This window comes from Pristis pectinata, chromosome 6 (assembly GCF_009764475.1).
Source record: "Pristis pectinata isolate sPriPec2 chromosome 6, sPriPec2.1.pri, whole genome shotgun sequence".
Lineage (NCBI taxonomy): Eukaryota > Metazoa > Chordata > Chondrichthyes > Rhinopristiformes > Pristidae > Pristis > Pristis pectinata.
The window spans coordinates 45,560,672-45,577,744 of record NC_067410.1 but is presented as its reverse complement, the minus strand read 5'-3'; the positions used below and the strand labels follow the sequence as shown (position 1 = coordinate 45,577,744).

General features: G+C 39.0%; 1 protein-coding gene across 5 annotated transcripts in view; it reads right to left on the bottom strand.

Annotated features, from left to right (window-relative positions):
• Window positions 1-17,073, bottom strand: part of rad18 (RAD18 E3 ubiquitin protein ligase) — a 219,377-nt gene that overhangs the window by 169,431 nt on the left and 32,873 nt on the right. For all 5 annotated transcript variants that reach the window (XM_052018687.1, XM_052018688.1, XM_052018691.1 and 2 more), the window contains exons 3-4: window positions 12,463-12,524; window positions 8,259-8,329 (exon numbers count right to left, since the gene is read on the bottom strand). In XM_052018687.1, coding sequence (XP_051874647.1) covers window positions 8,259-8,329; window positions 12,463-12,524 — 133 coding nt within the window. The remainder of the gene's footprint in view (window positions 1-8,258; window positions 8,330-12,462; window positions 12,525-17,073) is intronic.

Here is a 17,073-nt window from a genome sequence, read left to right as displayed (position 1 = left end):
AAAGAGAAAAAGTCTGCAGCTTAGCCAGCAATGAAATGTTGGCTTTGACAATTACACGTAAAGTACTTGAAGTCACCAAAGCAGATGGATGGAATTTCTAGACGTATATAATCGGGATAACAGCTGTTCTGTGATGAAAGAACAGATGAGAGTGGCAGGATTGTGTAGTCTGCAGTCAGTTTTAGTAGAGAACAAAATAAGCTTTCACATTTGGCACAACACAATAATACTGATGAATGTCCCAGGCTGATTGCCAGTCTGTGATGAATTAGCTGATTTCAACCAGGCATGGTAATTGGCCTCGGATCTCTAGGTTAAGGAAGGGCAAATTAACAAGTTCTAACCTGCAAATCCACCATAACCATTATGCAGTTACCAACTCTCATCCCACCCATACCTGCTTTTGGCTGAGACCAGTCGTAGTTATCAGGTTCCCACAGGTAAATGCTCTGCCATCATTAACGAATCCAGTTTACACACAAACAATGCCTTAATGAATAAGAAACAGAAGCCTACTGGTGGGCATATAACCATAGCTTAGGTAACAGAGAGTGATAAACAGAAACAACATTGTGAATTAGTGGCTATGGTGGTGAGAGAGATGGAAAAAAAACAAAGTTAGATGGGCGTAAAGACTTGAAGGAGTTTGTTTTTTTTACAATTAGGTCATGTGCTCATAATAACATTTGAGTATCTTTGCCAAGAATTCATAAAAACTCAAAACACACATACTGCAGTAATATCTCATAACTAGATGAAAATAAATTTGTCATGCAATGACCAAACAAGTCAGTATAATATTGGAATTGGAGTGAGGTTATGTAACAGAATTCTTCCAAAAAATTGTATTCTTTGTTTTAAACTTAGTGTATTGCTTAATGCAAAAACCATCCTGAACATGGATATTTATGCTGGCTATTTGATAATCAACATGTACTCGTAATGATATTTTTCTGAGGTGACCTCACTTAGAGTACTTTGTGCAGTTTTGATCCCCTTACCTAAAGGAGAGTCAATGCAGTATAGATCCCTGGGATGAGAAGATTGGTTGTACCACAAGGAGAATAAGAACAACTCTAAGACATAAAAGATTCCAAGATGGAATGCAAAGCAGATGCTGAAAGAAGCTGGTCCTTCAACTAGAGGAGCATCAGATGTTGACTATTTAGGATGAGAATCATAGGACTGTAAATTTTTAGAATTCTTTAACCAAGAAAGTGATAGTCAATTATTGAAAGTTAGAATTTTAGACACCATGGGAGTCAAAGAACATGGGAATCAGCTACAAAAATGGACAAGGATGAGTCCCAATTTTATTAAATAGTGTGGCAGGCTGAAGGGGCTATGTGTTCTTTTGATAATGACCCTACAAACTATTATTGAAAAAATGTTGGACTGTAACCTTTTATCAAAGAGCAATACATAATAGTCCCTAAACGAAAAATACACTGCTCTTTACAATTCACTTAATTCACATTATTATAAAAGAACTCTTCACAGAAGAAGGCTTTTTGTACTTAGGTAGACTTGAATAGCTAGAAATAGCTTGTTATTTAATGTAGCAAAAAATGTGGTGGTATTTCAAATGATAAGCAGCTTAAAAATGTCCTTAACTCATGGGTCCTGTGTAAGCAGAGTTAAAAAAGTCCAGAATTGGGATCAGCCTTGGATCCACGATAAAAACTAAAACCAGAAAAAAATGTATTTGTGAAATTTAATTGGAATCAGGTCATCTTCTCTCTTCACACAGATTAATGACAATGTGATGAAAGCACAATAGAACACACTCCATACTGTCCTCACTGAGCATCCTTAGGTGACATATTGTATGATAAGCACACCAAAGAAAAACTGACTACATCATTCCATGAATGACTGCTATACAGAACAAATCTGCTTTACCCATGCAGACATTACAAGGTAAAACACAGCATATATTAAAGCACCTCTTGCATTTTGCCATCAGGTTATGTAAGAGCATCAGTTAGAACATTACTCTTCATTTTTTTACTTCTCTCTACTGTTCATTACATAGATGCCCTTCACTACTTCATCTAGGCTCACTGATTAATTACATGTTCTGACACAGCTTGGAGAGCCATATGAATGGACAATTACATCCAGTCAGGTGCCAGTGTGTAGCCAATGATCCGTGAACAAAATACCAGAAACATAAGAGAAGTAACAAAATTCACCATCAGAGTTAAATGATTGTTTTACTTAATCCCCTTCTGCCACTAGCATGGATACAGGCCATGTAGATCTCCCCATCCCTCACATATTCTTACTGGATTATTCTTTTATTTTCACTGCAAGTGTTAAAGCTGAAGAAATTCAAGCAAAGCCAACTGCAACCAAGTAGGCAATGCAAAAGTAAATGAAAACACAAATACAATCATGTAGTGCAGCCTTCTTAAGTGCAACAAAATATAAATTCTGTCATAAAATGTAGACACAACTTTAGTGTGAACTTCAACAGACCAATTCTGCCTGCAAGACATGCTTACACAGAATATGAACAGGTGATATGCAACACCCAATTACTAGTTCCTCTATAAAAACTGAATAACTGACACATAATCAACATCACTGTGGATCACACAATGGAAAGTAAGTCTTTGATGTCGGGGATAAACCTTGCACATGTGCAATTCAGTGATCATTCCTTACTTGCCATTTTGTTGGGATATCACATGCAGCAGAGTTCACCATTTCCATGGGGTCATAGATTGGAAGTTGTGTGAGAGTCCGGCTATGATTAAAGTAAACTAAGGTAACAGCAGTATTGGGTGATATTAAACAGGAAAGATGGTAAAATGAGAGGGATGCAGGATGGACAACCAGACATCTCCACAGCAATCTCCTCCCACTGCCATTTTACTTCTACCCTTCTGAATTGTCAAGCATGCAGAACCTCCCTGCCGGTATCCACTTCCTACAAGTTTTCCAGATCAGCATCTGTGAAATGGAGGACTTGTCACTGTTTGTACTGTAATTGCTACTATGAGTGTTTTCCAAAAACTTCCAACACTGGTTTAATTCAGTAGCTCTAAATCCTTCAAAAGAGATGCAGGCATAATGTCAGTCAGTGCAGGTTAGTTGCAGCAGGTTCTCAGAATTCCTGAAATTACTTGTGCTTAGGCAGGAAGTTTGTGATGAACAATTCCATAATACACAAGTTTTTCCAAGAGGAGAACATACAAGAATTATGCAGTAATAGCATTAGGATAAATTAATTATTTTTGAGCTTATTAATTTAAAATGCAATTTTTTTCCAAAGATGAAAAAAGTGCATTCAATCTGAGCTACTATCAACTGAATCCTGCTTCTGCTGCTTGTATTATTCTTTATTCAATCAAGCCAAGATTTCTTATTTCTTATTAGGAATTGGAGCATACCTAGATAGGTCCACATCAAAATTACTTCTACTTCTCAGGAAGTCCATTGGGATCGTAGCTGACTTCCTCCCACTTCAATTTTGTACATTCTGAGGCAGCTGATGGCAATGTGGGAACTGCAGACTCTACTGCAAATGGAGCAGAAGGTGCCTGATGGGACAGTGGGTTGCTAATTTGCCAGGTGGTATAGTTCTTCCACCTTTCACACAGGGCTTACATGATCTCCTGATGCATGGAGTCAAGGCTCTCTATATCATCCCAAATGCTCTGTCGGGGGCAGAGATTCCCAGCAGTCAATGCAAATGTTGCATTTCTTCAGGAAAACTTTAGGCACATCTTTGAACCTTTTCCTCTGCCAACCTGGTAATTCCTTCCCATGACAGTGCTCAGAATAGCATATCCATTTTGGGATTCTGGTGTTTGCTATATGAACAGCATGGTCTACCCAAGGTAACTAGACTCTCAATGGTGAGGACGTTGACCTTAACAGGAAACTGACACTGGTTCATACGTCCATCTAGTGAATAAGGAGGATTTTGCAAAGACAGCGTTGGTGGTAACTTTCCATTGCCTTATTGTCCACAGCCAGTAGTTCGGGTCTTATAGGAGAGGACAGGGATTTCTGCACAATGGTACACTGTGATTTTTGTGCCAGGTTTGAGGTCTCAATCTTCAAATACTCTTTCCTTAACTAACCAAAGGCAATGATGAATTTCATCAACAGTACCTGTGTTTGTCAAGAGGGGGTCTTAAGATATAGGTAGTGGTCCATGTTTTGCAGGGTCTCACAGTGAACCTTTATTATCAGAGGGAAGCATGGTGCAGTGGTAACAGGGTGGTAGAAGTCCTCTATCTTGCAGGTGTTGAGTGTAAAGCCCATCGTCTCAGCAAATAAGCCAACTGTGCCTTGGAACCTGGCCTCTAAGCTTGGCAAGCTTTGCCTCCATACTGCAATTCAACTACTGAGGCTCAGATGACAATGGTCCTGGAGTGCAGTCACCAAAGGCTTCAGAGGATTAGCTCTACTCCTGCAATAAATTTGTTGGAGTCAAGCTATTGCACACACTGCCAGGACAGGTGGTAGAAGCAGATAAGGTAGAAACACTTAAGAGGCATTTGGACAGACAGATGAACAGGCAGTGAATAGAAGGATACAGACCACATGCAGGCAGATGGGATCTGTCAGATTGCCATCATGGTCAGCTCAGACATGGTTGAGCGAAGGGCCTGCTCCTGTGCCGTACTGTTCCACGTTCTATAAGTTTGTCTCCTTTCTTGAAGACAGTCATAATTACAGTATCTCTGAGCTCTGCTGCTACATCCTCCTCTCCCCAGATGTGGATGACAAGATTATGGATTCACGATTGAAGCTTTTCACCATTAAGTTTTTGAAATTCAGTTGGGAAACCATCTGCACTTAGCCTTATTACAGTAGGAAGAAAGGCCCTTAATCTAGTTAAAAACATCTGTACTTTTGACCAAAAGCCTTTACATACAGCTGTGTTCATGTTCAAACTGTCAAATGCTCAGATCTTTGAAAGAAGATCGTGGGGAAACCCCAGTTTAGCAAATATCTTTCTTTATATTTATGGAGTAGTAGTACTTTGCAGATTATAATGGCAATATTTCACAAGTTAGATGAAACACTTTTTAAATGTCTGCATTTGAAAATCAGAAGGTGAGTTTTATTTTAGCAACGCAATATGCATTCATGTGCAGCCTTTTATGTTGTAAAATATCTCATGCTGCTTCATGCTGTGCGCAGGGGCATTAACAGACAAGATTAAAAAGTCACAATTTCATGGTTTATAGAAAGTAAGCAAATGCGTATTCATGTCAGATGTGAATTTTTCCACTTCCTTTTTGACATCCCATGAGCATTTAGATGACTAGTACATAATGCAGCTTTGAGTCCTGTGGTCAGACCTCCAGCCTCCTCAAAAAAAAAGAACACACAGATCTGACTACACACAACTCTACAATGCTCTGCTACTCCACCCAAAACTCTTAAAATCAAAAGGACTCCAGGTGCCAGAAATACAAAACAACAACAGAAAATACCAGAAACATTCAGATCAGGTAGCACTTGTGGAATGTTTCCATCATTTTCTTTTTGAATTCCACCCCAAACTCTCTCAAATCTGCCCTTCTTTTTAGCTCACTTATTCTCTTTACTTAATAATTTCAGCTATTTTGACTATTCCACTATATTTATTCAATGAAGTAATTACGTTTTACAATTGTTTTACTTATATAACCTAAATGAATGAAGCAAATTTCCTCACCTCCCCCATCAACTATGATTGCTGCTTTAATTATTATTTTGAGTGATCTCTGAACTTGTGTCCTCTCTCTCGCCACTTTAAATTCCTCCACTTGTTTGTTCAGCTCACAAATTCTCACTCTTTCTCTCAGGACGTTTTCCATTCCCATTGCCACCTTAGCCATGATAAACTTTCTTCTTAGGCATTGTGAGTGATTTGCTTCCATTCATGTTTTGCAAGTTCTAAAGTAGCTAATGAGGCCAACGTGGGGACAGCAAACTCTTCCCCTATTGAGGCCAATGTGGGAAGAGCAAACTTTTCCCCCAATAGGGGAAAAGAATACAATTACCATTACCCACATGAATCACAAGTAATTTATTGTAAAACCACCAGAGTTCAATCATGATAAATGCATTGCCTGGAGATGAACTCAATCTTTCTTGCTGCAACCATTCAGGTGAGAAGGTCAAATTCCTAACCCTGCTCATATGAATCAACAAAAATGTTACAATAACAGATATAATTGGCTTCAACACAGCAGGCTTGGGAAGGGACTGCAAAAAATAAGCTAAACTCAGTTGTCTGTGGGAAATCCTACATCATCATATATGACTATTTTGATTTTACTTTTTGAAGAGGTAACAAAACATATTGACGAGAACAGCGTGGTTGCTGTAGTCTACATGGATTTCAGTAAGGCCTTTGACAAGATCCCACATGGGACACTGATCCAAAAAGTTAAAATCCATGGGATCCAAGGCAAGTTGGTGATATACTTTGTCAGAACTAATGACATATACAATGAGTGGTAAAGCCTGAGGGACTACTGAAGGACACAGGGACCTCGGTGTATGACCAACAATACTCGAAAGTTGTAGCACAGATAGATAGATGGTAAAGGTGGCAAACGGGATACTTGCCCTCATTAATCGGGGCATATAAGAGCAGGGAAGTTGTGGTACAACCTTATAAAACATTGGTTAGGCCACAGTTGGAGTACTGCATACAATTCTGGTTGCCACACTATAGAAAGGACATGATTACAATAGAAAGGTTGCAAGGGATATCTAGCAGGATATTGCTGGGATGGAGTGTTTTAGCTACAAGGGGAGACTAGATAGACTGGGTTTGTTTTCCTTGGAGAGGAAGAGGTTAAAGAGGCCCTGATAGAGGTATACAAATTTATGATAAGCATAGTGAGAGTAGATAATAGGCAACTTTTCCCCATAGCAAAGGTATGTAATACTAGAGGGCAGAGGTTTAGGGTAAGGGATAAGAAGTCTGGAGGGGATCAGAGGAAGAACTTTCTCATTCAGAGGGTGGTTGGAATCTGGAATGTACTACCTGAACAAGAAGTGGAAACAGTTACTCTCACAACATTTAAGTAGTGTGTAGAAGAATCACTAAGGAATGGAAAGCTACAGACCAAGTGCTGGCAAATGGGATTAGTAATAGATAGGTATCTGACGATTGGCATGGACAAGATGGGACCATTTCTATACCGTATTAATCTTTGACTCAATTCTTTATTTATTCAGTGACTCCTGCTAAACAGTGTGCACATATGGACGATTTAAGGAAAAAAGGCTATGAGCTTTCTCTGATCAAATAGCCTGGTACCAATCCGAGGATACATTACGAAAAGCCAGGGATCGCCAAACTATGAATATCCATGGAACCATACATTGACCAAGTCAGCAGTTTTCCTACAACAAGTACACTGACAAGATTTTCATTACTCTATGAGACTACAGCATAACTGTCTTTATTTTTCTATTTATACTTTTCAACCTCCCGTGCTTCCTTACCTATGGTAATTTGACCAGAAATGGTACTTTCAAAATAGGTGGCAAACACGAAATTGACCTATTGGTAGGGCTCTATTTTGATCGTAAGATTTCTTTCAAAGAAAGAATAGTGGCCACACTTCAGCAGTACTTAATTAGATGTGAAACTATTTTTGATGTCATTAATTTTCTCTTTCTTTTAATAACACGTCACAATAACTCAGTTGCTAGCCACAGAGTGCAACAGACCCAGAGAGACCAAAAGATCTCATGTTCAATTCTCAATCAATGCAAGCTAGTCAATCTCAGAAATGGTGCAACTAGGATTCATTGGAATTGGCTTCAGTGACCTTGGGATCAGAGTGCACAATTTAACTTTTTATTTCTGGCCTATCGGTAAATCCTGGTATCAAGATGAGGCTGACACATAATGCCCCTACCAGTAAATATTATGCAATCCAACACAAGGTTCACTTAGAAAGGTCCATTTAGGCAAACTACCAGAGGATACTCCTCTGCAGCTACAGGCAAAAGCTCCAGGTGAGAAAGGGGAAAAAACTGGCACAGAATAAGAAGGTACAACAAATTAAAATTAAAAGAATAAAAATCCATGAAAGATAAAGCGCCTAGATTTCTATAGACTCTTTGAGATACACATACTGTGCCATTATTTATTTATAAATTCATCCATTGTAAGGAAGCAAAAGGTAATTCTAAAATTCCTTAAACACTAAGAAAAACAGAGCAATGCCATCAAAATGAGAACAGAGCATATTGCCCTGCAATGATATAACAAAAAATAATTGTACCTTGCAGTACGAAAGCATTTCACTAATTCATCCAATACTCTGTTGTTTAGCAGTTCTGGTTCAGTCACAGTCTGTGAATGAGGAGAAACAGATGAGGCTCTGGGAGATGGTGTCAAGTCTTACAATGTGGAACTAATTATTCAAACAAGACATGTAATATGGAACTTGCTTTGAGATCACAAAAGTCTAAAACATTACCACCTGTACCAATCAAGTTTAAGCTGACTGGGTATTAAAATTTTGTTACTGAAAATCACTAGGAATCCATCTTCCATTCCTGTGTTCTAGATGAACACATCACTCACTGGTCTAATAACATTTGTTTTTTTGTTAGTCAGAGCAAATGGGTGACAATGGCTCGGGGGCTTTAAACTAGAGTTGCAGGGGGGTGGGAACCAGAGTGGCAGGACAGCAAGTGCAGAGGCTGTGGAGAAAGTAGATGTTAAGACCACAAGCAAAGATGGAAACCGAAAGGTTGACAATGGTGGGACTAATGTTCTGAGTTGTATCTGTTTCAATGCAAGGAGTATTGTAGGTAAGGCCGACGAACTTAGAGCATTGATCCGTATGTGGAATTAGGATGTTGTAGCCTCGAGTGAGACTTGGTTGCAGGAGGGGCAGGACTGGCAGCTCAATGTTCTGGGGTTCCGATGTTTTAGACATGATAGAGGGGGAGGTATTAAAGGGGGAGGGGTGGCATTACCCATCAGGGAAAATGTCATGGCAGTTCTCAGAGAGGACATACTGGAGGGCTGTACTATCGAGGCAATTTGGGTGGAACTGAGGAATAAAAAAAGGGATGACCTCGTTAATGGGGCTATATTATAGCCCTCCCCATAGTCAGCAGGAGTTAGAGGAGCAAATTTGTAGTGAGATAGCAGACAGTTGCAAGAAATATAAAGTTGTGATAGTAGGTGATTTTAACCTTCCACATATTGACTGGGACTCCCACACTGTAAAAGGACTGGATGGGATCAAGTTTATCAAGTGTGTTAGGAAAGTTTCCTTAATCAATATGTAGAGGTCCCAACTAGAGAGCATGCGATACTGGATCTCCTCTAAGGAAACGAGACAGGGCAGGCGACAGAAGTGAGTGTAAAGGAATTGTAATTCCATTAGTTTCAAGATAATTATGGAAAAGGAGAGGACCGGTCCTAGGGTTAAGATACTAAACTGGAGGAAGGCCCATTTTGATGGCATCAGAAGGGATCTGGCAGGCGTGAATTGGGATAAGCTGTTTTCCGGCAAAGAGATACTTGGTAAGTGGGAGGCTTTTAAAAGTAAAATATTGTGAGTACAGAATCTGTATATTCCACTTAGAATAAAAGGCAGGGCTAACAGGTTTAGGGAACATTGGTTATTGAGGGATATTGAGGCCCTGATAAAGGAGGTGCAGATCAGGTATTATAGGCAGTTAGGATCAAATAAGGTGCTTGAGGTGAGATAAGATCAAATGAGATAAGAAATACAAGAGAACACTTGAGAGAGAAACCAGGAGGGCTAAAAGAGGAAATCAGGTTGCTCTGGCAGACAACGTAAAAGAAAATCCAAAGGGTTTCTCTAGCTATATTAAGAGCAAAAGGATAGCAAGGGACAAAATTGGTCCTTTTGAAGATCAGTGTAGTCATCTATGCGTGGAGCCGAAAGAGATGGGGGAAATTTTAAATGGATTTTTTGCATGTGTTTACTCGGGAGACAGACAGTGTCTATAGAACTGAGGAAAAAGAATAATGAGGTCATGGACCGTATCCGGATTACGTAAGAGGAGATGCTTGCTGTCTTGAGGTGAATTAGGGTGGATAAATCCCCAGGGCCTGACGGGGTGTCCCCTCGGACCTTGTGGGAGGCTAGTGCTATAATTGCAGGGGCCCTGGCAGAGATATTTAGAACATCCTCAGCCACAGGTGAGGTGCCGGAGGACTGGAGGATGGCTAATGTTGTTCTGTTGTTTAAGAAAGGCTCGAAGAATAAGCTGGGAAATTACTGGTCGGTGAGCCTGACGTCAGCCGTGGGTAAATTATTGGAAAGAATTCTGAGGGACAGGATATATAAGTATTTGGATAGACAGTTTAGGGATAGTCAACATGGCTTTGTGTGTGGCAAGTCATGTCTAACCAATCTAATCGAGTTTTTCAAGCAGGTTATCAGGAAGGTTGATGAAAGGAAGGCGGTGGATGATGTCCACATGGACTTTAGCAAGGTCTTTGACAAAGTCCCACATGGGAGTCCCAGTAGGTCAAGTCACTTGGCATTGAGGATGAAGTAGTCAACTGGATTCAACGTTGGCATAGCAGGAAAAGCCAGAGCACGGTAATAGATGGTTGTCTCTCTGATTCAGAGGCCTGTGACTAGTGGTGTGCCACAGGGATCGGTGCTGGGTACGTTGTTGTTTATCATCCATATTAATCATTTAGATGATAATGTGGCAAACTGGATCAAAAATTTGCAGATGACACCAAGAATGGGGGCATCGTAGACAACAAGAAAGGCTATCAAAGCTGGCAAAGTGATCTGGACCAGTTGGGAAAATGGGCTGAAAAATGGCAGATGGAATTTAATGCAGACAAGTGTGAGGTGATGCACTTTGGGAGGACAAACCAGGGTAAGACTTACACAGTGAATGGTAGGGCACTGAGGTGTGCGATAAAACAAAGGGGGCTGGGAATACAGATCCATAATTCCTTGAAAGTGGCATCGCAGGTAGACAGTCATAAAGAGAGCTTTTGGCACATTGGCCTTCATAAATCAAGGCATTGAGTACAAGAGTTGGGATATTATGTTGAAGTTGTACAAGATGTTGAAGAGGCCACATTTAGAGTATTGTGTGCAGTTCTGGTCACCTACCTACAGGAAAGATATCAATAAGCTTGAAAGAGTGCAGAGAAAATTTACACAGATGTTGCCAGGACTTAAGGAGGTGAGTTACAGGGATAGGTTGAATAGGTTAGGACTTTATTCCCTGGAGCGCAGGAGAATGAGGGGAGATCTTATAGAAGTATAGGAAATTATGAAGGGTATAGATAGGGTGAATGCATGCAGGCTTTTCCCCCTCGGGTTAGGTGAGACTGGAACTAGAGGTCATAGGTTTACAGTGAAAGGTGAAATATTTAAGGGGAATCTGAGGGGGAACTACTTCACTCAGAAGGTGGTGCGAGTGTGGAGTGAGCTGCCAGTGGAAGTGGTGGATGTGGGCTCAATTGTAACATTTCAGAGAAGTTTGGAAGGGTACATGAATGAGAGAGATAAGGAGGGCTAGGGTCTGGGTGTAGGTAGATGGGACAAGGTAGAAAACCAGACCAGCATGGACTAGATGGGCCAAAGGGACTGTTTCTGTGTTGTAGTGCTCTATGACTTTGACCCTATCTTCTCATAATGTTAGCAACTATTACCATGGTTGAAAATGTTAACTAATCATTCTAATAAGTGCAAACAAGTAAAATATATAGAATGTAAAATTCTCAAAATATTACATAAACTGAATGCATACACAGACACTCAGTAAAAATCAAAGCTTTCACAGAGCCCCAAGCCTGTACTCATGACAAAATTTCTTTCGCTTTCCCTTTCTCCTTAACTTTGACATTTCTTTCATCCTCACATAACACCTCTCATTTGTCTCACTCTCAATTTTGATCTTTAATGGTTATATCAATTACACCAGAATTCACTGCCTACTGATTGCTTCTCTCAATATCTCTCTCATTCTTACTCTCTGTTTTCTTTGCATTTTCTGTCTTTCTTCTTTTTGCTACTCAACATCATCTTCTTGGACAGATGTCCATAAATACACACTGATTCAAAGAGATGCTCTTTATAATTGGAAGCAGTTTTCTCTGGTCCCAGCATTTTCATGTTTCTTTGGCAGCTTATATTACATTTGTTTGCACTCTACACGGAGAGCCTTTCTTCATTTTAAAGAATAAAAAGATTGGACCCTAATTCTCAGGGCTTAATTCCTATTATAGATGCATTATATAAATAAAGGAATTACAATAAATCCTATTGTGGCAATCATATTTATCTCAAATATGTTAGTCACATTTGTATAACATCTGTCCAGAATCCCAAGACTTTCAAACTCTCAAACCAGGATGACCACAGACTCTAAAATGGAAAAATATTAAACTCAACATTTTGTTTCCTCATATATATTCAAGAATGGCCATCTCCCCAACCTTTTCAGGACAGTAAAGATCTTACTTACCACACAACATATCGGACACTGGGTCTTGTATGATAAAAATTTCCGTACACAGAGTGAACAATCTAGGAAGTGAAAAGAATAAAATGATTGAAATTTCACATAAATCCTCTCAGGCAATACAGCAGAAACTCAGCTAGTCTAGATAATAAAATGAAGTATTTTCATACAGCGTTTAAGGTTTAATGTTCTGCAATTATATCCACATTTTCATGCAAATCATAAAGTTATTTCTTTTGTTATTAAACATTTACCAACCAACACTCTGCATTCATGTCCTCCTACTTTTTTTTCCTCATATAACAGTGGTATCAGTCAAGAAAAATCAAAAGGTTGGATTAGAAATTGGCTCCAATCCTGTAGCAAAAGAAATATTATTAGCACCTTTTAGAGATGCAATTCGCCCCCTCAAAACATACTATCAGTGGATTCCACCAAGAATAGTCCTTAATCTGCTAATCTTCAAGCAGTGGCACTAGAACCAAGGTTGCAGATTACAACAAGATTTAGATTTTAGAAACACAATCAATTCCAAAAAGATTTACATGTGTTAGGAGCATGGTGCACAGATCAGTAAACAGCATTTACTTTTGAAGCTCAGTAGCAGGTAGCCACCTTCCAGAGTTTCCTAGAAAATCTGCACTAGGTTAAACCCGGTACAGGTTCAGCTACTCCATTCACTTCAATGCAGAGGAACAGCTATAAGGGAGATAGATAAACTTTGGGTAGATTACATTATCTTTTAATTGGATTATTTAAATATATTTAAATTTTTATCTTACATGTATTGAAATGCAATGCATTTAATTTTTTAAGTGGTTTCTAGTGTTGTACTTACCAATGTTTCTGTTTCAATGAATATTTATAATTGTTAAATTTCAATAAGTGGAATTAATTTTCAATAGTTTTTGAATATTTTTAATGCTTATGCATTCACAGATATTAAGATTCTTGACAGTTTTTACAGCTAGTAAGCCAATGACCTGGGGAAGAAGATACGGAACAGTTTTTGATATCAAAAATCTGCAGAAATGCAAAGGCAGTATAAAAGAAACAAATCAGGTTGGTAGCTGTCAGACAACATACATTTTTACAACACCTTCAACACAATAAAATGTTAAGGTGCTTTAATGCAACTTTGACAAACAAAATTTAACACCATGTCACAAGTTAGAAGAGATGACAAAAACCAAATCAAAAGACTTCCTTTCCTGCTTTCCAATTTGCCCTTACAGTTTCACCCACCCAAAACTCAGCTTTCTCAGATGGTGCATGACCTTAGCTGCTTTCCATAATGGAACGGTGGCTGACCCCATTGCCTATCAGCAGAAAGCTTATCTCCAATAGTTGTATTGTTACATTGATTCTCTTGAACCCAACCAACAATTTCCCAATGCCTCTCTTGCCTAAAGCTCTCCTACATGCATCTCTCTTTTCCTCTGGGTACCACTGTATTAGAAATGCCACTAAACTTAACACTGGAATATTTATTTGAGCAACAAATTCACATATGAACAACAACTTTCTTTTAACTGTTCTTTGTAAGTGTAATTAGACAAGGAAATGCTACATGAATGCTAAAAGTCTTTTGGCAGCAACAGAGACGTATTTTTTTTAAGTTGGCAGCATATAATTATTCAAAAACTGAAGCTGGAAGTCTGAAAGAGTAATGCTGGAAATTCTCATCAGAATCGGCAGCATCTGCAAAGTAAGAAATAGTTAACATTTCAAGTTGATGATCTTTCATCAAAACATCATAAGTCATTGCTATGTAAAAAGTGACCTGAGGGATACCATTGAGTGGCCCAAATGGAATTTATGAAGTGTGTGATAAATAGTGTTTTCACTTCTCCACCATTTTTCTTGTTTGTTGTCATGCCTGCTGCTCAGTTATTTATTGCGTTAATGCTGTACGTGCAACTTTTTAAATTCATTAATCACTAGGTGTGACTGAAGCTTCAGTGATTATTATATTCATTGCTGTCAGTGGCTTATTAATTACTTCTGTGCTGAATTTACTTCTCTACAACTTTATGATCACACTGGAGCTTACTGCTTCACTGCTTTGTTGCTTTACTTTCAATCATTGCCGTTTCAGTTTCTCTATCAATACATTGACCTGAATTTTGGTGTGGATAACAAAGTGTTGACATTAACTATTGACTTCGTGGAGAGCTGTCTTAATTCGAATCTCTTAATCTATGTAGCATGGACATCTGCTTTCCTGGAATCAGTTGATGTCCTTCATCTGTTCAGCAGCTGTGATGTGGCAGCCAAAACATTAAAGTTTCATAGGCAATAAACCAGGAAAGGAAAAGCACATATTTTTCCCAATATTTTCTAGTACGTTGTAGTGTGGAATAAAAATATATATTTAAATATTTATCTAAAGGAATGGCAACACACCTACAAAAAATTGGCTTTTTAAGTCAATAAAGTGTGCTAAGCAATAATCATGAGTTAGTAGGCCATGATAAATGCCAAATGCAACAAACAGTAAAATTTTTCAGGGTATTTTGCAACAAGAATAGTTTACAAATGCCTTCAATATAAGTAGGATCTCAAGCTCCATGATTAGACTTGCAAAACCAGCAAAAGCGTACTACCTATGAAGGAGAAACTTCTGAACTTGTGTGTATGTGTGTATTCTACAAGTTGCTGCCAGTTTCAGGTGTCAATAAAATAAATGTTAGGTTTGCAATCATTACAACTGTGAATTACAGGTTATAATAGTTAATTTGTTTTCCATTTGACACACTGATGTACACTGCTATATTTATCAATTTACTGATCTACCTTGCTCTATAAATTTAATGATTAAGTAGCACTTACTGCTCCATTAATGAACATACTCCAGTATTTATAGCATTGTTGTTCTTAATAATTTTCATTGCCCTTGGTTCATGTTTTGTTTCAAAAAATGTCCTGCTGTAAACATATTTTTCCCTGTATGTTATGTAATGTTATACTGCAACTTCTACAACCCACTGTTTTAGCATTATGTTGATTGCTCAGATCCGGATGAATTTTAACAACACTAATGATATGCTGCGTGCTAATTATCTTGTGAAGTAAAGTAGCTAATATTATTTGGAATTATCTACAGGATCATTCAAAGCACACTAATTGAAACGTCATACATAGTAAACCACAGAATTAAATCCTAATCTTGGATCCTGATTCAAACCTCATGCAAGATCAGCAACTCCATTGATTTCAATGAAGGTTCCAGGGGACTGGGGGTGGAGGGTGAATAAAGTAGAGAAGCTGGGTTTTGTTCTTAGTTTAAGTGTTATCTGTATAATGTTTTCAACTGTTTAAAGATTTTAAAAGAAAATCAACCAAAAATATTTATTAGAAGAAGTAATTCACAAAAGATGTGTATGCGTAGCATTCTTGACCACAATGATTCAAAATATTTCAAGGAAAACAAAATACTTCGAGGTCTAATTGCTTTTGATGTTCATGCTTGACAAAGTACCAGAAACTACAAAGAGAGAAAGGACCAGTTAAGCAATAAATTTTGATGCTGTTGCTTCAGGAAAAATGTTGTTATTTGAATTTTAACAATGTGTAGCAACTCACCGTCCGAGCAAGCGAACCGGCTCGGCGGTCGGGTCGCGCGTCATCGGAGCACCGAGGCCCAAGATGGCATTGGGCCTTCGTCTTCCCCGAGCAACGGGGAGAACCCGCGCACGGGAGATGTTTGATGACGTAGCGCATATGTCATTTCCGTTTTCGGTGGGCGGGAACCATTCCTTTTAAAAGGCCCGCGCAAGGCGGGAAAATAAATCAGTTTTTGTTCTGCAGCCCACAGACTAGTGTCTTGCTTTCACATCGCGGTAGCAGCTGCTACAAATGGATTTTAAAAGCCACTGGAACAGGTACATGGAAATTCAGTTTAACATCTAAGCTGAAAAGCATGCAGTATTCTTCAAGTTACTTTGAACATAGAACAGCACAGCATAGGACAGGAACAGGCCCTTCATCCCACAATGTCTGAACCAAACACAATGCCAAATTAAACTAATTCTCTTCTGCCTGTAAATAATCCATACTCCTCCATCCCTGCATATTCATGTGTCTATCTAAAGCTTAAGCACCACTATGGTATCTGCTTCCACCACTCTCCCTGGCAGTACATTCCAGGCATCTACCACTCTGTGTAAAAAAATTACCCTGCACATCTCTTTTAATCCTTCCCCCTTTCACCTTAAATGCATGTTCTCTAGTACTTGAGTTAATGTTTCGAAATCTTTAATCAAATCTTATCTTCAATAAAGGCTACCCTTGCTAAATATGACAAACGCAACCTCAGACCAGGAAGGGCTCACAATGCCAATGATGGTGAGGTTCACAGTGGCAAAGGAGCCAGCCCTATTCTTCACAACACCAGGGACAGGCAGAACTTTAGCATGTAGCGACACTTGGTGCCCACGTACTTTGGTTCCAAGTACAGCCTGATACAACCACACATGAAGGTGTTCATCAGGATGAGGGCAATGTTGGGTATGCTTTTGCATCCTTTGTGCATCATGACCCATCAGACACACTTCATCTTGGATCCCCAGATGAACTGGAAGACTGCCCGGATGATTTCAAAGGTGGAGGAGC